This window comes from Manacus vitellinus, unplaced genomic scaffold (genome assembly GCF_001715985.3).
Source record: "Manacus vitellinus isolate BGI_N305 unplaced genomic scaffold, ASM171598v3 scaffold_2_pilon, whole genome shotgun sequence".
NCBI lineage: Eukaryota > Metazoa > Chordata > Aves > Passeriformes > Pipridae > Manacus > Manacus vitellinus.
Window position 1 is genome coordinate 6,215,999 of NW_021940208.1, and position 21,399 is coordinate 6,237,397.

General features: G+C 39.6%; 1 protein-coding gene across 6 annotated transcripts in view; it reads left to right on the forward strand.

The window, feature by feature from the left end:
• The window catches only part of FAT3 (FAT atypical cadherin 3), a 327,771-nt gene that overhangs the window by 266,305 nt on the left and 40,067 nt on the right, over positions 1-21,399 (forward strand). For all 6 annotated transcript variants that reach the window (XM_018071264.2, XM_018071265.2, XM_018071267.2 and 3 more), the window contains exons 12-19: positions 1,834-2,030; positions 3,078-3,231; positions 4,094-4,327; positions 11,768-12,157; positions 14,581-14,795; positions 15,582-15,719; positions 18,332-18,475; positions 19,027-19,224. In XM_018071264.2, coding sequence (XP_017926753.2) covers positions 1,834-2,030; positions 3,078-3,231; positions 4,094-4,327; positions 11,768-12,157; positions 14,581-14,795; positions 15,582-15,719; positions 18,332-18,475; positions 19,027-19,224 — 1,670 coding nt within the window. The remainder of the gene's footprint in view (positions 1-1,833; positions 2,031-3,077; positions 3,232-4,093; positions 4,328-11,767; positions 12,158-14,580; positions 14,796-15,581; positions 15,720-18,331; positions 18,476-19,026; positions 19,225-21,399) is intronic.

The following is a 21,399-nucleotide window of genomic DNA, read 5'->3' on the forward strand; positions in this document are numbered from 1 at the left end:
CAACATGGACAATAGTTCTCAGATTGCATTCCTGCATGGAGAGCACATGAGAAAACTTAATATGAGTAGCAGGTTAGCTGCAATTAAAGTGCACCCAGTGGAGCAGCATGATGCTTTTTAATATGTCCTTGCTGAGTTTCTGTAGCACATGAGTTTGCTATGACTAGAGCGGTCTATCCTAAATTATTAAATTTTCAGATATGTTTTTACAGACCAAGGTTGTGTTAGACACTGGGCACAGAAGACTGAGTAGTTGGCTTTACTGGCTTTGGCTGGGGTAGAATTAATTTTCTGAATAGCACCTGCTATGTGGCTATGATTTGGATTTGTGCTGGAAACAGTGTTTCTACCACAGGGATATTTTAGTTACTGCTGAGCGGTGCTTACACAGAGTCAAGGACTTTTCTGCTCTTCACCACACCCCACCAGTGAGGAGGCCAGGGGTTCACAAGGAGTTGGGAGGGGACACAGCCAGGACAGCTGACCCCAGCTGACCCAAGGGATATTCCAGACCATGTGACATCATGCTCAGCAATAAAAGCTGAGGGAGGAAGGAGGAAGGGAGGTTGTCCAGAGTTATGGCATTTGTCTTCCCAAGTAACTGTCAGGGCGACAGAGCCCTGCTTTCCTGGAGATAGCTGAACACCTGCCCTGAATTCCTTTTTATGCTTATACACACAGATTTGCTTTTCCAGATACACTGTCTCAACCCATATATTTTCTCAGTTTTACCCTTGAGATTCTCTTCCCATTCCCACTGGGGAAGAAATGAGCGAGCGGTTGTGTGGGACTGAGCTGACTAGTGAAGTCATAACATTGGTTTAAAGGATTTTACTGTCTTGTCTGACAGAAGATTTGGATCAGACTCAGAGAAGGGTGATTGAAGGTGTTTCTTCATGGACCATGCAGGAGTCTGTACCATTTCAGATAAAAGAGTAAATAACTGTTGGAAAAATTAATGACTGTGCCCGTCTAAATTATTGTACACTTCTGCACGTGACATGTCTTTCCTTCCTTCCTTCCTTCCTTCCTTCCCTCCTGAGGATAATGTGGACCAAAACTTTCCCTCTTCCAACCTACTTTTGTCAGCAGGCAATTTAATGATGTGGAAGAGCAACATTGCCAGGTTCAGTGTCAGAGTTAGGGCACAGTAAAAAACTCTTCTGCTTTATCTCCTGTACTCCTTTCATCATCTTCCATTCTTGGATACATTTGATCTAATTCTACTGCTTATCTTCCAACTGTTCCTCAAATGACCTCTTGTTAGGACTATTTAATACTTATGTGTCTTCCTGTGTCATGTAAACTTTTTCAAAAACCAGCATTTTAATAAGCACAAGAATGGCACAGTTGTATGATAAAGCTTTCATTAGAGGATTCCTTAATAGAACCCCCTTCCAGTCCTTGATTGCATAATCAAGAGCTAATGAAATTGTCTTGGTAACAAGAGCCACGGTGTATTACATCCTCTCTCGAGACTAAGTGGAAACACAATTGTACCAGCCCGAGAGGACTATTGATTGTTCACAGTTTGAATTTGATTATCCTTATGGGGAACTAAACAAGAGATCATCTTCAGCTCTGCTAAATGGATTTTGTTGCCACTGAAAGTTATTGGTTCGCTTTCATACAAGGCATTTGGGGGGGCAATATACACAGGGAGCATAATGTCATTACAGATCTCCCGAGTCTGCAAGTTTGGAAGCACCAATCACTGTGAAACAAATGATGGCTGCTTAGTTCAGGTCTTCTGCAATGTGTCTGTGTGTTTACACCAGGTGGGAGCTCTGAAGGGACACTCCAGTGCACTGTATGTTGCTTGTCTTGTTGCAGGAGGGAATCCCAAAGGGAAGTTCGCTCTGGGACTGGTTCAGAATGAGTGGAAGGTTTATGTTAAAAGGCCTCTAGATCGGGAAGAGCAAGACATTTATTATCTGAACATCACTGCCACAGATGGCCTCTTTGTAACCCAAGCTGCTGTGGAAGTGAGCGTCACTGATGTTAATGACAATAATCCAGTTTGCGAACAGGTGAGTTACCAACACCCACAGAAATCAACCACTGTGTTGAAAGTGATGAGTTCCCTGGGGGTGTTCCTTGCTATTTACAGTTATTCACAGGTGATGCTGATTTTCATCCTAATGGTTTTAGTTGCAGAATCTAGAGTGATCTGGGAGAGTAGCAGGATAAAGCATTCCTGTGAAACCAAGATTCAAGGATAATGGTCTCATAAAGCTAGCAAAGGAGCAATGTACATGTTGGCCTTTAGTTGGCTTTAGAACAAATGATGTGTTTTGAGGTGGCATTGGGCACCTCAGAAAAAAATATGCTCCCCTTTCACAAGCCACATTGAAATGCCTCCAATCCAGTTTAACTTCAGCTTTTCTGGACCTTCCAGATGCCAGAGATGCAGTGGAAAAGGCAGAAGAATGTAGCTTGCTCTCATGTTGTTGAGAATGCATGCAGTATGGCCTGACCACAGTTTTCAGAGTGCTAACTGTCTTTTATTCTGTGGAAAGGCAATACAGGGAACTAATTTTAGCACAATATAAAGGTCTGTGTGAAAGAAAAGGCATAGTAAAACCCAGAGTTCCTTAATGGTACTGCTTTCAGAATATACATATATATATGTGTGTGTGTGTGTGTGTGTGTATGTATATACTCATATAATTCCCATCATTGCATTTTCACTGATGGACTACTGTCATTGCAAGAACCACTCTGTGGAATCACAGCCTGAATTTCCCTCAAAACTGCTTGATGAGGTGATAAAAACAGTTGTTTCTGTTAGCACACTCATCAAAATTTTCTTTTCATGGATGTCAATGGAATAAACAGAAGGTAAAAAATGGTATTGCGTTAAACACCTAAGATGAGCCCTATTCAGAGTCATGATTTGGCATTGTTTATTGTGACACCTCAAAGCTTAACAGTTACTTGAATTGCTAGGAATGTGTTGCATAAAGGAAAATTGTTTCCGTTATAGAAAGATGCACTACAAATTGTTTAAAAAATGGCTGTGCAAAGACTGTGAAATACTGTCACAGCATAGCTTACATTTCTGTTTTTGACTCTAGGTTGCATACACAGCACTGTTTCCTGAAGACATTCCATCAAACAAAGTCATTCTTAAAATCAGTGCTAAAGATGCTGACATCGGGTCCAATGGTGAAATTCACTACTCTCTTTATGGTGCTGGGAACAATAAATTTTTCTTAGATCCAGAAAATGGTAAGATGACAACGAAATGTTTCTTAATAGCTTTAATTCCTTGATATCAGTGGGTGCTCGTTTCCTTAACAAGAGTTAGGTTACATTTGGTTATAAGCCAGTTGTTCCAGATATGGCAGGTGTGGATGACCACTTAAAGTGGTGGTGGTAGGAGGGAGAAAGAGGGACATCTTTGTTGACTAGATTGAATGTTATAACCAGAACAGTTGATATCAATCCTCTTGTTTCCCTGCAGACTTCAAGTTAGGTCAGAGATGTATCATAGAACCATAGAACAGTTTGGGTTGGAAGAGAACTTTAAAGGTCGTCTAGTCCAACTCCCCTGCCATACACACGGTAATCTTCAACTAGATCGTGTTGCTCAGAGACTCATCCAGTTAATGTTTCCAGGGCAATCTGTGCCAGTGTTTAACCATCCTCATCATAAAAAAATTCTTCCTTATATCTAGTCTAAATCTACCTGCTTTTTTAGCTTAAAACCATGACACTTTGTCCTATCGCAACAGGCCCTGCTAAAAGGATGTCTTTCTGCATCTAGATGTCTATAAATCTTGAGAGTAACAGAAAGACAAACTTGGGAAAACATGGTGGTGTTCATATGGGTGAAGCTGTAGGCTGTTGAAGGCCACCATGAGTGGCTTGACATCCCTGCACTCATATCGGCAGCTCTCTTTTTTGGGTGCAGAGCAGAGGGGAGTGACACTGCTGTGAGTTTTTAATCCATTCATTGGAATAAGAGAGGTTGATTTTGTTTTCTGTTTCCTATTCCTGTGAAACACATGTTTTTGAGACACTTAAGCTATCTAGAATCAGTGATGGTGCTACAATAATAACAATAGCTGCTGTTTTTGATCAATTTTAGGTGAGCTGAAATCTTTGGCCCCTCTTGACCGAGAGAAAATCCCTGCATACAACTTGGTTGCCCGAGCCACTGATGGTGGTGGCAGGTTTTGCCAATCAGAAATCCATCTTATTTTAGAAGATGTTAATGATAATCCACCAGTGTTTTCATCTGATCACTACACTGCATGTGTCTATGAGAATACAGCCACTAAAGCTTTGTTAACAAGAGTCCAAGCCACTGATCCTGATGTTGGTAAGTGGGAAACATTGCAAACAATAATTAACATTCAGGAAGAGTCTGTAGATTGGTGGAATTGCAATACAGATTAATTTTTCTATAGCTACTTTTCTTCATTTCTCCCTCCTTTATCTTCTTTATGCTCCCCATTTTTTTCTCTTCTATTTCTTTACATCAAAATGCTTGTGGTTAAGCTTGACATAATGGTGTTACAAACACAAAAGTATTGCAGCAGCCACAGAAGCATGTAGTCTTTTATTGTCTTGATCAGCAATAGCTGTGTTCAGGGGTAAATGATCATTTTGGGGGTAAATTCCAGCTTTTTTCCTCCAGTGGTCTCACCTCTTTTCTTGAGCTATGATTTTGAATTCCCATGCCACTGTTTATGCAAATAATATAGTTACATGCCATACACCTATACCTGATTAATCATAGCTTTTCTAGAGTTTCATACTGCTCTAGCTCCCATTCGTTCCAGCTGATTACTTTAGCATAAAATTATTGTTCACTGTGAATGTACATTATAAGTGTTTTGGTTATTTAACTGCACATTCTTTGAAAGTGTAAGAGTTTATTATATGAAGACCTTAACCTTGAAATCTGAGACCAAATATAAATATTTAAAGGGGGCCTTTTTGCATAACACAGTGGTAAAACCTACTAAATATCAGAGTTTTTTATGTCACTCACTTGAGTCGAAATAAATAAATCCCTTAGTTTATTTTTTTCTTCCTCTGTTTGGAGATGTTTTGTAAAAACTGTGGCCTGAGTAGTTTCACATAAAAAGATCTTTCATTCAGTGAAAAAGTATTTCATGTCAATTTTTTTTTTTTGAAGTACACTGCATGCTGTAAGTCTCAGCTGTTACTGAGGCTGATAGTGTAAATATACAGGAATCCATAAAGGAGCAGCAAACATTCATTAATGTATCTATGAAGAGCTGCATTATATGCCTTGGTTGAAAAGTGACAATTAAAATTATGATACTGTTCTACAGTATAAAGCCAATTACTGGTAGTAAACTACTGAACCATCTGAAGAGACAGTGTTGTCATTTTCCACTGTTGTCTTAATTACCATTTTTCTTGTAGGTGAGATGACATTCAAGGAGAGAGGGGACATAGAAATAATTAGAATAAAAATTTGTCAATGAAAGTTCTTGCTAGCACCAACTTTACAGAATAAAATGGTTAGCAGTGAAAAAACCCCAAACCTACCTTTCCTCTGAAACTAGAAAAGTTAAAGGAAGGGATGCATGTGATGAATAAGAAGGGACTATGTACTTCCTTAATTATTAGACCTGTAAATTAAACCATACATTGTATCATATGAAAGTGACTAAAAAAAACTCCCTAAAACTGGATTTTGTTTTAATTACTGTTCTGTTAGTCCCTGCTAAAATCGCTAATTCCCTATTGCTGCATAATGAATGAGTTCAGGTGGTGTAACGTTCCCATGAGAGAAAAATTTATTATTGATGTTCCTGATGGGTTATGATATTCCTGTAAGGTTCTGTGAAGCGTTATCCTGAAAGCATCATTGGAGCCAGTAAAATTCATACAAAACAATTTTTAACTTTCAGGACACATCTTGTGATCAGTCTTAGAATTTGCCCATTCTCCAGTTTTGGGCTTTGAAGAGCCATGTACTGTAAGGATAGGAGCATGAATATTGAAGCCATTGAGGTAAAACTTGAGAGAAGTCCATTTGTGGTCTGCAACTAAACACAATTTAACAGAAAACTGAAAATACCACGGGCAGACACTGTTGGATAATTAAGACAATTTCCAGTTCACAGGAAAACAGTGTTATATCTGCCTTGTGCCTTCAGTGTCCCTTGAATTTCCTGATTGCACTGGACCATAAGTTGTTGTTTAATATATTTTTAATTTAGATACATACTTAGCAACCAGCTGGACACACTGAAGAAGAGATGTGATTCTTCTTCACAATATTCAACAGAAGAAAATGGCTTTAACTGTTTAACTGTAGTAGCACACAAGCTCATTTTCCATAACCTCTCCATATAGCTAGGGATCTTAAATTAAATGATCACTTGGAAAGAGAATATACATAAGTCCATTTGCTAAGGCATTTTAGTTATTTTAATCTAAAACAATTCTTTCTCCCGTCCTGCTGTAATTGAAAATTTTTAATATTTCCACAATATGGTATTTGCTATTTAGTCACCACCATCAGGTTTGGAAATGTTCAAACTAAGATATGAAAGAGAAATGCTGGGTTTATATTTTTTTAGAGACATTCAGAGAGAGCAGTGAATTTTTTGCCTCCCGCTGTCTCCAAATCAAAGTGCTAAATGACTCCATTCTGTTCAAATTAAGACACAAGAAGAACTGGAGTGAATGTAGAGGTGTAATTATCTGAGCAAAGCCATCAGACAACTACAGTATCAACCTGTTTCAAAGGAATTAGGGTCATGCTAGAGCAGCAACACTGAGGAAAACTACATGGGACTTCGTGGCAAGCATGATGTTAAAAAATTAATAAACTTCAGAATAAACCTGAAGCCCAAACCTGATCTGCAGGTGCATATTCATTTCCAGTGCTGCTTGTCTTTTCTGCATGCACACAGTGTTACGGCCTTGCCTGCACAGTATAAGAATGAATGACAACATCGTCCAAACTCAACTGTGCTTTAAGTGATGGTTAAATCCTGCCTCACTCACAGCTGCTTTACTTTGTGAAGGAACTCCGTGCTCAGGCCTGTTTCCATGATGAGTGATGGTGTAGTCTGCCAAAGGCAGAAGCACTTACTGTACTAAAAACGAACAGTGCGTTTATCCCTCCGTCTGCAATCTTCATCACCACTGGGCCATCAGCCATCCAGATCTGTAGTCAGTTTAGTGATTTCACTGACTGATTAATTTTTTCCTGAATTTATGATGAATACAGGTTTCCAATTTTGCTCAAAATGGGAACAGCCTTGTCAGCCAGCTCTGTCTTGCCTGCCACTACTGCCTTTCAGCTTCTGCATTAGCCTATGGTTAAAGACATGGATGGTAGTCATCAAACAGGTCCTCCCCCATTCCCTGCACAACCAGCCAGTACAGATAGACTAGCAGGAAAATACAGACATGTAAGTAAAAAAGACAGGGAGGGTGAGCCAGCTATCCAAATCTCAACTTCCCACCAAAAAAGACAACACCTGACCCAGCTGAAATGGAAAGCAGGGTTTTAAATAACCATGGATGGTATCATACCGCTAACAGTTTATGACTCCCATTTCTGTCCAGTATTTCCCTTCAGTAAGGGGTTGGTTATCTTCATCTCTGCCCTCTGTGGCTCTGCCTTCATCCCATGGTACCATGAGTCTGTTGGAGCACTGGTGTGAGTAAAGACCTTTGGGGTTAAGGCCATTGTTTCCTCAGAGAAAAGGAACAAAGCAGTGAAAGCCTATCTCAGTAGCAGTGTTATTGAACTCAGCCAGGTTTTCTGGTTAAGTTGTAAAAATCACTTGAAATACTTTCCCTATGGGGCTATATATTCTTCCACAGTTCAGCAAGGTACTTCTGGCAAGATTTTTCTCTTTCATCTCAAAATGATGGAGTAGAGTACTATAAAACCTGGTTTAGAATTCCTGTTTTGTCTTGTTTGCTGCTAATTTAGTTGTGGACTTTTATTTTCCAATAATTGGCTTTGTAGTTAATATTTGGGTACTCAGGAAAGACTGGAGGTACACACCAGTGTTAATCATCACACCATGAAAGACAGGGGTGGAGGAAGCACAATAATCAGATACCATGTTTGCAAACCGCTGCTGGTTGATAAATAAATCAAACTGTGTAATAACTCCACAGTTTTCAGTTGAGCTGCACCTCAAATCCTGTGTTCAGTTTTGGGCCCCTCACTACAAGAAAGACATCGACGTGGTGGAATGTGTCAGAAAAGGGCAATGGAGCTGAGGAAGAGTGTGGAGCACAAGTTTTATGAGGAGTAGCTGAGGGAGCTGGGAAGAAAAGAAGGCTCGGAGGGGACCTTCTCACTCTCTACAGCTACTTAAGAGGAGTTTGTAGTGAGTTGGGGATTGGTCTCTTCTCCTGAGTAACAAGAAGTAGGACAAGAGGAAATAGAGCCAAATTATGCCAGGGGAGATTTAGATTGAAGAGTAGAAAAAATTTCTGTACAGAAAGGGTTATCAAGCCTTGGAACAGGCTGCACAGGGAAGTGGTTGAGTCACCATCTCTGGAAGTATTTAAGAGAAAGACATGTAGGCATGGCACTTACAGACATGGTTTAGTGATGGGCTTGGTAATGTTGGGTCAACGGTAGGTCTCAGTCATCTCAAAGGTCCTTTCTAATCTGAATGATTCTGTGATTCCATGCTTTAGGCAAGGAGGTATTGATAGTCCTGAATTATGAATAGAAGTTATTTTATATTCCTGATGCTCTTTAAAGTAGAAATGGCATAGAAGTTAGCATGATGTGCATGCCCCTTTGTTTTAGTACAGAAGAAACCAAGAAAAAAAACTATTTGAAGGGTAGCATTTGAGGTACTAGACGGCTGTATGTTTTACAAGCTTTGGCAAAGGGCAATATTCTATCATATGCTATTACAAATCTAAATAGAAAATATGCTTGCTTATTCCTTTATTTAAAAAAAAAAATGTACTGCAATCCTCTTATGGTAATAGTGATTCCCGCAAAGGCTTTCCATGTTCATGATTGACACCTTAGAAATCTGAGAAGTTTAAGTGAGTAAGTGAGCTGACACAACACAGTTTGCAAACATTAATCCCCCAACAGCTGTGGGCAAGCAGTGTGGGAGGATTGTTCTCTTTACCAGTGCAGGAACCATGGTGTTGAAGCAGTTGTTTCCTTCTCACAGAAATCATCTCCTTTATAGTCACAGTAGAATCTACCATTGTCTGTATGGCAGGAATGTCATTGACACACACTGGTGGATGCTTCTCTGTTAGCAGAGGGTAGCCTCTGGACTAAAGCATTTTGAATTTCAGTAGAAATAATTTCCTATTTCTTCGCCTCATGCCTATTCTTTTTTCCAGCATTGTGTCAGGAGGCTGAATGGAAACAGCTATTGATGTAACACAACACTTTCTTCAAAGTGCTATTCCTGCGACAGCTTTTTCACTGAATTAATTTTTCTCCTAAGAAGCAAGTATTAAATTCCACCCTACAAAACACTCTGTGAGAAGGTCAGCAGACAGACAATATCTACCTCTGTATTTCTGCATCTTTTTTTCTTCTTTCAGCATTCAGGCCAAAAGCCACCAAGGGTTGGTATCCTTGTTCCAACTCAGGTCTTCTGACCTAATCTTCTGTCTTCTTTCTTGTGCCCAGGTATGCTGTAGTGAGTATCAAGTAGGGGATTTGTGCTAGAGAAAAATGCAAATCAGACTAAGCCTTTCCTGCAGTCACAGACATATATGTGTAAAAGATGCATGTTAAGGCCCCTGCTTCAGAGAAGTGTTTAAGAGTATGTAGAAACAGGCAGATACCAAGACTGGCTGGAACAGAATACTAAATAATACTAATTTTACTAATTTTACATGTAAATCTCATATGTAGTTTGGATGTTCAACTGTGTGCTCTGAATCAGGGGGAAAAAAAAAAACCATTTTTCATCATCCCCAAGGCTGTAATTAATTGCTCTAGTCAGGTCTGTCCCTTTTTGTAAGTGGAAGTTCACAGAGGATTTCTAGCAGAAAGAGATCCTCCCCAGCTCAAAATGTAGACATACCTCCAGCCATTCAGACCCTGAAAACCTTCCACTTCCCAGAGGGTTTTACTCTTTTTGCATGTTTGTCAGTTTGGTTATTTCAGCTGACAGAGTATTTGGATGCATGCATCAAGAGGCTAAGGGAAGAGGTGAGCATGTTCTCCAGCAGCTGTAGGGCATTCAGAGCCTAGGCATTTCAGCACATGAAGGAATTTCCAACAAGTTCGTGGGCTGAGCTCAGTTCTTCATCTGTAGGACAGGAGTCACCTCCTTGTCAGCCTTGCTGTTTTGCTGAAGGAGGGACTTTTTATTTTTCACATTTGAGATGCCATGGTGAATAGACGTGTTCTATAGTGATTGAAAAAAAAAAGTAAGAATCTGTTTTGTTGCAATATTGCAATTTAATTTGTTTCTTATTTTAAAGACATTTGAACATTTGAAATATACTCTGGTGTCTCAAGCACTGCAAAAAACTTTATTCTCTGAAGAGGCCAAATAGTAATTCCTAATGCCCTTCAAGTAGGTTCTGGGACTTTGTAGTTGTTCTAGCTTTTATGTGCGTGTGATTGAAGAAAGAGTCTCCCAGCTCCCCCTTGTGTGGATGGTCGACTCCTGCTACGTCAAGCAGAAAACAAGTGTGATTTGTGCTGCTTTTGATCAGACATTTCTACAGCGCTTTGCTGCTGGAAAGCAGAATAATACTGTCACAAATTTTAAATTAACAAAATATGCCTAGAAGGGATTGGTAGCTCTTGTTCATCTGATTTATGTCAGACTTGTAAAGTCTGTTCTGCAACAAAAACAGCAGCAAATGCTCAAGTGAGAGATGTTAAAAACAGAGACTCTCCATTTTAGTGGATCTTTGTGTTTTAGTTATAATCTATTACTGAAGCACCCAGGACCAAATCACAAAATCAACTAGCATCGAGGGACTTGAATTAGCTTATATCTGTGTTCACTTTTAATTAGATTTGAAATGGCTATCCCACTGTAGTGCAGAAAGCAAGTCAGTACCATCCCCTCAGGCCTTATTACTGACAACAACCTTAGCATAGATCTGCATATTCAGCAGCTGGGTGGATAGGTGCTATGTGTTGGGAAATACAGGCAGGATTTTAAAAACATAGGATATATTTCATATCAACAACTCAATTTTTGCTCTCAAGTTGGGGGACTGAGGGATTTTTCTTACTAAAATGTTCATATCCTGGCAGGAGTTTTTGGATGCAACTTTTGTCTAACAGGTATCATCTCACGATAATATTTTGCTGCTCAACAGTGGAATCAAGGCAGCACTGGTAGCAAATATATTCTGTGCCACCTCATGTATTTTTATGGGTTTATTTTTCCCTTATGTACATTTCTGTTCCTTCAAGATGTTCTCTGAGACATTTCCAATTTCAGCACTCTGCCTGTCTCATCTAATTCAATTGTAAGCTCTTCTGAGCAAGGACCATATCTGGATTCTGCTTTCAAGTTTCATAACACAGCAGTTCTGCAAAGTGATCTTTTTTAGAAAGTGATGAGGGAAGGAACTTAACTTCTCTATGGGAATTTTTCATGAGAGAAGAGCATGTATTTATCTCCCAAACTTTCAGCAATACGGTACTCACAGGCACTCCTACTTTCATGTGCTCCACCCTCATTGGAAATGGTCAGTCGGATAAGCGAATTTTGCTTTAGGTTTCCATTAGATGGGAAGAGGTTTTTTTTTTCTTTATTTCACTGTATCATTTTCTCTTTTACTTCTCTTTCAGGCGTGAACAGAAGGGTCAGCTATTCCCTGGCAGACTCTGCAGATGGTTACTTCTCAGTTGACCAGTCATCAGGAATCATTATTTTGGAGCATCCTCTGGATAGAGAGCTTCAGTCTTCCTATAACATCACTGTAAAGGCCTCAGATCAGAGCATTGTGCTGACTTTGTCCTCATTTGCCACTGTGACCATTACAGTGCTAGACATTAATGACAACCCCCCTGTGTTTGAAAGAAGAGATTATCTTGTTACAGTACCTGAAGACACCTCACCTGGCACTGAGGTCCTGTCTGTTTTTGCTACAAGCCAAGACATTGGTACTAATGCTGAGATTGCCTATCTCATCAGATCGGGGAATGAGAAAGGGAAGTTCAGAATTAACTCAAAAACAGGTTTGTAAAGTGGCTCTTACTTGGAATGCTAATTGAAAGCATCAGAAAAAGGTGAATGCTTTCGGAAGGCTCTTGGACCAAAAGATTTCCAAGACCAGAGGCTCACAACTTGTTAATGTGGAATTAGCTACACAGTTAAAACCAATTTTAGGTTGAAGGTTGATGTCAGTTACAGTCATGCTTAGCTGCCCCAGCTCAAGTGGAGAATACTTTTCTCCATTAGTGTCTGTTGAAGCCAATGTAGATGTGACAGCCCATTAGCCAAACTGTGCAACCCTTATGGTTCAGAACACTTGCAATGTTTACTTGCTTACCAGCTGAGTACAGCCTCAACTGTCTGTACCTTAGAAAGCATCAAACAGGACTACCAGTACCAAATAGGTGTCAGTCCTAACATGAGATTACTGACTTAGGTTGCTCTGACTTGTCTTTTCTGACAGTTGACTTCAGCGCTGATTTGGGCTGTGGTCTTTTTGGTTATACATCACAAATTTTAAAAATATACTGCTGCTTCTCTTTACGAAATTCCAAGAAAAACTATCATATTTGGTGCAAATGGCTTATTTTCTTGGAATTTCCTTAGTGGGGTATATTCTTTATCCTTATTAAGGTTTTAGTCCATCAACTATGGATCGAGCAATGCAATCGTGATTTTGAAAGCTGAAAGTAACACTTGAATGCAGCTGTAATAACCAGTAACCTGGAAAATCTCAAAATGATACATTGTGTCATTTATATAATTGTGCGCAAAAATCATTCTCCACTCTGCAGACACCACTGCCTTACATGGAAGGGACTTAACATAACTGTGTGTTGTCTGTCATCTGCATACTGTTGATTAGTACTAACAAAATTTAAATATAAATACGCCTAGACAGAGATACTTAACTTCACAGTTGATAATGAAGCCAAGGAAATAAATCAATAAAAACCCATAATGAACCTTAATCACATGGGGGGAAAAAACCCCAAAACTAGAACTATATAGTATTCATTAATATCTGACAGCTCTGTTATTATCAATTTAGAGGAAGGAGCTCAGTTTCTAGACAGCCAGGTGGTGATGTAGCATGCCTGATCAGAGCTTGAAAAATAATGTCCTTCACACCATTTATCAGTGGGAACTCTCTGCTAGCCACTTGGAAGCTTCTCTTCAGGGCTCCTGCTTTCAGCAAGTCATGCTGAAAGGTAGAATTCATTTGGAGAGAGCCCAGACAAGATTAAGAGGAATGATCTGAGGTCTGTAAAATGTGACTTATGAGGAAAGACTGAAGGATTTGAGGCTGTTTAAGCTAGAGAAGAGAAGACATGCTGTTAGTATTCAGGCCTGTAAAAAGCACCTATAGAGGGGAGGGGAATAAACTATTCTCCATGCCCAGTCACGAGAAAAGAAGTTGTGAATGGGCTTAAATTGCATTTGGATTATTTTTATTAAACGATAGGAAGAAATTCCTAATTGTAATGATTGTTAAGTACTGAAATACATTTTGTAAGAAGGTTAAGAAACTGATGTTGCTGGAGGTTTATAAGAGTATTAGAGATGAGTTCATTCAAGAATCATCAGGTTGAGCTGACCTGTATTGGGCAGCAGCTGGACTAAATGACCTTTAAGCTCCACACATCCCTGCTTCTGGTGGGTCTATATTGAAAAGGATTTGGCTTGCCAAGGTTCAGGATTTGCTTTTAAGTCTTTCCTGCAGTGCCTGGTATTGCCTCCTTCAAGGCATCACTAGTAATCTGTGCACAACCCACTCCACCTTCTTGTTAAGGTTATGGGAAACAAGTGGAGAGCTTGCATAGAAATCGCTTCTATCCTAGGGGAGTCAGGGTGCATGGAGTGAATCAAGTTACAGAGAATCTTAATTTTGGTTGTGTGGTGAAGTAACCCAAAATTTATAAACCTAGTTGGGTGGGGAAGTCTCTGTTTAATCACATAATTGATATACAACTGATTTCTCAAAGGTATTCATATCCCATTCATTTGTATGTAATTCATGAGAAGTTAATTGCATGGGAGTGAATTTCTGTTGACTTGTAAAGGCTAATTTCCAGAGCTGACATCCAGTTCTCCCAAAAGCTCTGTGCATGAGATGGTAAATGGATGGATATGGCCCCCACTACTTCATCTATGATACTCAGATAATGAAAGTTATTTTCATGAGGAACCATTAATTGCTTCATGCCTTATAAAGGTCCTTTCTGCAGAGGCAACCCGAATGCAATTGGCATCATTCTTTAATCAAATGACAGCAGTAGAAACATGAAAAAAACATTTTTATTGGATTGGGCAGTCTTACAGTTAGTGCTGTATGTGTACCATGGTGATAAATAGCATGCTGTACTCTTTACTACAGTCAAATCCCTTATTCCATGGCATTATTTGTTTTTTGCTGGCTGTTGACTTTCCCTCCTTTGCTTCAAAGGAGTGATTTCCATTTTTGAAGCTTTGGATTTTGAATCGTGTAAGGATTTCTACTTAGTAGTGGAAGCAAAAGATGGAGGTACGCCAGCCCTGAGCGCCGTTACAACTGTAAATGTAAATGTGACAGATGTCAATGACAATGCTCCAAAATTCAGCCAGGAGGTCTACAGTGCAGTCATCAGCGAGGACGCAGCCGTCGGGGACTCAGTGATAATGGTGAGTGAGGCCGTGGGAGGTGTTTAGGTGGGGTGAAGCCCTCTGCCACGTGACCCTTAAAATACTGCTACACTGGTTAATAATGATAATTACCATATCCTGGATCCCCCAAACTGTTCCCTAGCCAATACTCTGCATTTACTACTGCTTTCCAGGCTGCTGTAAGTTTCTCCCCAAAAGACAGTAGTAGTATTAGTAGTACTGACTATTTCTTTTTAACCCCTATATGCTGTCAAAGAGCAATGGCATATCCAAGGCATATTCAAGGTATTGCATTTCATGAGTCAGGTAGAAACAAATGGGTTTTAATGGAAAGGCAGAATTCAGCTTTTCAGAAAGTAGGATCGTAGAATGAGAGAATGACCAGGGTTGGAAGGGACCTTAAAGATCCATCTAGTTCCAACCCCCGTGCTATGCCTTTCACTATACCAGGTTGCTCAGAGCTCCAAATAGATAGTATCTGTGTAGTCTGGCATGCAGTGTGTCATACCCGAAGCTCCCAATACTCTCACCTTGCAACTTGTGGATTCAGAGAGAAAGTGTTATGTGGAATAGTAAGATTAAAATATTCTGTGTTTTTTAGGGCTAGAATTTTGAGAAGGTCCAAGGAGAGCTTCCTGTCAAAAACTGATTAGGTTCATGCTTGTTGCTGTAGAGGTGTACAGTTCAGGTGTAACTAATCTGATGGAATATGAAGTCTAACTTTTTGGAGTGTTGAGCAATTAATGTATCATACAGACCACTTAATATCTCTTTTGCTAATTTTTACTCTTCTCTCAAAAAAAGTTGATAGCAGAAGATCTGGACAGTCCTCCCAATGGCCAGATTCATTTTTCCATAGTGAATGGGGATCAAGACAATGAATTTTCAGTTGATCCTGTTTTGGGACTTGTGAAGGTTAAAAAGAAACTGGATAGAGAAAGGGTAAGGCATGTGGAACTTCTTAAATTGCAATGACTTACAGATGTGCATTAATCTTTGCTTGTCTGCTAGCTTGAGTTGAAGGAGTTTCTTTTATACTCTGCAACAATCAGTCTAAGATATTCCAACAGGTCTCTCTAATGTTTTCCCACTTCTTTCCATGCTAGCCATGCCCCTAACCCTATCTACAAGCCAACTGTTCTGCTACCCTTCCCATCCTGCACCAACAGAGCAGCTGAGGTCAGATCAGGAGGGAAAAAGGCAACACTGGATTTCTCCCGTCGCCACTGGCAGCTGTTGCTGCCTTCCCTCTCCTGCACGTGCAAGCACACACATGTAGCTGTGTGTGCAACAGAGAGATTACAGCATTCTCCAGATTGTCCACCGAGCTGAGACCCAGCCTTTAATTAGTGCTCTGCAAAACGTGTCATTGGGGAGGGGATGCTTTGAAGTGGCCAGGCTGTACCAAAAGTGAAAGAGTGCTTCATTAACAGATTCTACTGCTTTGTTTGCTCACTCCATTATTCATTCAGGATTATTTATCACCATTTTGCCATAGCTAGCAATTAGCAGCTTTTGGAAAAAAAAAACAAACAAATGCAGTTGCCTGTGCTACTAGCTGGGCAGGAGAGTGCTAAATGGCTTCAGAAATGCTTCCTGCCTCCCAGCAATGCATCCATGAAGCTGGGGAAGCAGATTGCTACACTCAGAATAAGGGCTCAGCTGGAAAAGCTCTTTACTGGAAGCAGAGGTACTGCTCAGAATAGTGGCAGATATTCTTTCTGTATTATCACAAAGGCAGTATAAAATTGTCAGTATTTGGTTGCAGAATGACTTTATCGGAGACTGTCGAGGACAGGAAAGTAACAATGGCTGTGCCTGTTAAAAATGGGCTGTAATAAAAGCACAGGTTTAATTTCTTAACATGACTTTTTTTAGTTTCTGAAGCACACTCACGTACAGCTGCATTTAGATACACACATTTCCCTACACCAGCATCAGCAAGTTTGATGCCATCTCTGTTAGATCTGTATTTTCCAAAGTTTCACTCTTAAAATAAGCTGTGATACTGTCTTTTTCTCTGCTTCCTTGGCACATTTCCTAGACACAGGTGTTTCTGACCCCTTCAGGGAGAATGATACATGATGCCCCATCTGCTGTAGATTCCCAAAGGCAATGCTGACTCCCAGACTTTAGTGGTTTAAGGAAACTCATTTCCAGAGCTGTAATCACATAGAGACCATGACTTTTGCCATCTGCCTTCCTGGGATACATTGAAATGAAAGCAAACAGAGCAAAAAAATGGGAAAGAGCTTACAAAACTGTCAGTCTTGTCTTTAGCTAGTGGTAGAAATCACAGTTAAAAAAAAAAAAACTAATTCTCTGTCTCAAGTTTCTTGACTTTCCTTAGTTCAGGATTCCTCCTCTCACCTGTGTCACTCTGCCCCCACCAAATTGCAGTCTTTCTCCTCCATACAACCCCCTAAAAAACATATTCTGTTTTTCTTTATGTTGGTCCCACATCCCAGACGAGCCCCCTTATTTTGTGTGCTTAGTCTATACTCCTCCCTACTACCAGGAATTTTATTTTTTTTTAATGGATTTGGATTTCCTTCCCCCTGCCCCCTCCAGAAAAACCCCATTGACATTATCTTGTTCCCCTCTGCAGGGCCACGTTTTTTCCCTTTCCAGCTCTGCACTGAAAGGGTGGAGCAGAGTGTTGTATCTGGCACGTTTTACCCTTTGCTCACTCTCCTGTAGAAGGATTCAGGGGCAGATGTGTCAGCAGCTTTCCCTGGGGAGCAGGGAGCAATATACAGTAAAAAGCAGTTGTAAGACCTAAGGAGGCCAACATAAGGATGCAGTTCAGAAAATCCAACTGTCATCCATAAACTGTGCATAGACAGAGCTTTTGCAAGTTGTCACATGTGCTCACACCTCACACATGGGCACGTATGTGTGTAGAGGGCCCATGGATGATGCGCTGAACTGCCCACACTATGCTGAGTGGTTTCTGTGTGTTGCAAACAAGAAGGCTCAAGCCCCCTTATCTTCTAAATGATGGATAATATTCTGTTGCTGCAGAGACTGTTGTCCCTAGTACTCCCAAATGTTTCCCAGTGTTTTTAAGCCAACTGCCCGTGAACTTTTTCTTGGCTCTCCATCTCCATGTTAGAAACAATGTGTGTCAAACTGATGCTGGCTCTAATAAGCAATTTATATAATATCCTGGAAACCAACCATAAGATAAATAGAATCAGGTCATATATCCCAGCTGACACCTAGGAGAGATGAAAATGTAAGCCACAGTACTAATAACTGAGTTCAGATATTATCTGTTGTTTATTTTCTGTCTACCCCTTTTTTTTCAGGAATGTATTATCTGATACAGTTATTTTAATACAATGAAGCTATTATGTTTATTGATAGCCTTATAAAACAGAAGTTTAGACACAGTGTGGCAATAAACAGGATAATGTTATAGTACGGGCAGGAAGGTAATGAGGCCAAACAGCTTTCCTCTGAATATGGAAGGTGGTACACTGGATGTAAAGAAACTGGGTTGAAATTTAGGACCGCTTTCACAATGATTTAATGTTTTCACCTTTTTGCAGATATCTGGTTATTCATTAGTTATCCAAGCAAGAGACAGCGGCACCCCTCCTTTGTCTTCATCTGTGACGGTCAATGTGGACATTTCTGATGTGAACGATAACAGCCCTGTATTTACTCCAGCTAACTACACAGCTGTAATTCAAGTAAGTTTATCCTGAACATCAGAAACTCCTCTGACTTTTAAAATGCAGGAGCATTTGGTTTCAGTTAAGTAGCTTTTGATGATCTATCTGCAAAAGATGTATCAAGTGATCTTATCTAAAAGAAATGATAAACAATTTTTTTTTAAATCTTTGGTAAGTTTCTGTTTTCTGAGGCTCCTTAACCACAGCATCTGTCACAAATTTTATCATTCATCCCTGTTGTACCAGGTACCCTATCCTCAAAATGTCTACTCTGGAATACATTCACCTTTCTTTACACCTTGTTCAGGGTGTGAACCTTAACTGTTAGTCAGACCTGATCAGACACAGTATTAGGCAGAGCTCAGCAGTCCCTGGAGATGTGATGGGTACCTTAATTTCTGCTGCTGGTCCGTGGGGCATAAGCAGTGTCAAATAAGCGCAGGTTGTGAAACACCATCTTGTCCAAAGAGCATTCAGTTGAATATTCTCGATAGCAAAATGTGGTATTTTATAATTGAGATATGTATCATTTTAATCCTTTTCTTTATACGCTGTGTATATGTGTAAAGGAAAATAAACCAGTGGGCACAAGCATTTTGCAGCTGGTAGTGACAGACAAAGACTCTTTTCACAATGGCCCCCCTTTTACCTTCACCATCCTCACTGGCAATGAAGAAGAGGAGTTTACACTGGACCCTCACGGCGTTTTAAGGTCTGCAGTCATCTTCAAGCACATGGTCTCAACTGAATATGTGCTCTGCGTGCAGGTATGTCTTGATTTTTATATCTGTACAGAAACAAAAAAACCCTCATAGTTGTAGGTAACCTGTACATTACCTTTATGGGTTGGTTTTAATTGACTGTATTCTATGAGTAAATACCACACATTCCAGTTTACAAATTCACAATACAGTATATTTCCTTTGATGTTCAAAAACCTGATTTCATATAAATATAAATAGGTAACCAGCCACCTTTCCAATTTCCTTGGCATGAAATGAATTTTCTGAGCAGCGACCGTTATGGTTTAAGATTTTCATCATTTTTTTCTGTAGCTAAGCAAGGAAAATAAGCAAAAATGCATTATATACATATAAATATACCACAGAACAAGTGACAGCAAAATACTGTTCTAGAAAGGAAAATCACTTCTGCTTTTAAGTCATAAATTTAATCATAAATTTTTGGAAGCCTTCCAAGAATTCATGAAATCACATTTCCAAGGTCAACTTAGCCTTTAAAGAATGTCAAAAATAAGACATTCAATAGAAGTCCAGCTCAAACTTAACTTTAGAGTAATTGTTGAGAAGCTTTGTAACCAGGGTAATTTTGATTACCAAAACTAGTAAATCCAAAAGTAATTTGTCCACATTTCTCAGGCCTGACAGAGAAGATGTATTAGGGTTCAGTAAATATGCAAGTCTAGGCAATGAACTACTCCCTTTCATTGAAATGAGTCATGGTCCTATAAGCTGCATTTGAAGTGCATTCTTCCTCCACTTGCCTTGCTGGGGTTGATGTCTCTAAATACAGCCTATCTGCTCCTTTGAAAGTACATTTAATGCTGTTCATAGCAGTAGCATCCTTAGTTACAATTGTTAGTTACAATTCAAAAAATATAAACTCTGATGTTAATTAACAGTTTAAATTAAAGTTTTACAAGTGTGCCATTTAATATTCCTGAAACCTATTTTTTAGCCTTGTAGCAAAACAAAAAATCCTCACCTTTCTTTCTTACCATGCCTTCATCCTAAAATATCCTGCTTTCAGGGTAATTTGCTAGCCAGAGTTCTAGTACAGCCAAAACCGAGCATGAGAGTTAAATCTAAGCAGCATCCTCTAGCTTTAGAGATCCAAGTATTTCATATAAATGAAATATTAGACAGACCACCATGTCTGAGATGCACCAGTATGCTCAGAAAACCACACTGTTGGATTTTGGAGGCATAATTTCTCCCAGTATTATTTTCTTTAGGGATTTCTGCAGTGAAAACATATTTTATAGTTTCCTATTGTGTATAGACCATAGAAATGCTTTTTTCCATTCATATGTGCCAGAGTGCTGCTTTCTCCTTTCCACCATCAGGTTCCTTCTCTCTGTTAGGTTTATTAAGAAGTAATGTTAAAATGGAAAGTAGAATGGGATGTAACCTCTGTGCATGTACATGTGTATTTGCACACATATAAATAAAATCTTTTTTTAAATACTCCACCAAGCTCTTTAAGGAGTGAAGATGAATAAATTTTAGAGTGTCTTAGAGTTATTCATCCATGCATAGTAATGCTCATGTTACTGTTCTCATCCTGCCATTTTTTTCATCAGCTTGTAAATTTTCCTTCTCGTGTCCAAATACAAAGATCTTTGGGCATGTGCTACATCTCTGCCCAGTGGTAGTTCAGCCTTCTGTTCCTCTCCGGAGCAAGTAAATGTGTGGAGCAGTATATCTTAATATTGACTTCAATGAAAAATTTTTCTTAGTGTAGGAAAGGACACTGATTCGGGTTTACACACATTTCTGTCAAAATGGCCTTGGGTTTTTTGTCATACTTGCCCTTTTGCTCTCTATAAAAAAAAGTGCAAATGATGCTATTATACGTGCTCTGGGTCATACAGTCATCTCTCCAAGTGCAGTGCTGCTCTCATATTTTATCGTTAGCAGCAGCACAAGCACCTATTTCATTTTTGGAGGATGATAAATTTTATTTATTTCAAGCATGTTTCTTGATTGCTTCAGGTAAAGTAGTACAGAGTGCTGTAGAAAAATTCTGAACTCCCTCACATCCACACAAGTTAAGCAAGGTCTGAAATGCTTTGGAGCACACCAAGCAATGTAGGAAGCTGATATTTCACCGGACTTCAGTCCCTTCCCAGGATAGAAGTGAGCCCAAACTCCATTTGGTGCAGAATATAACACATTGCTGGTATATTCTCCATTGTGAAG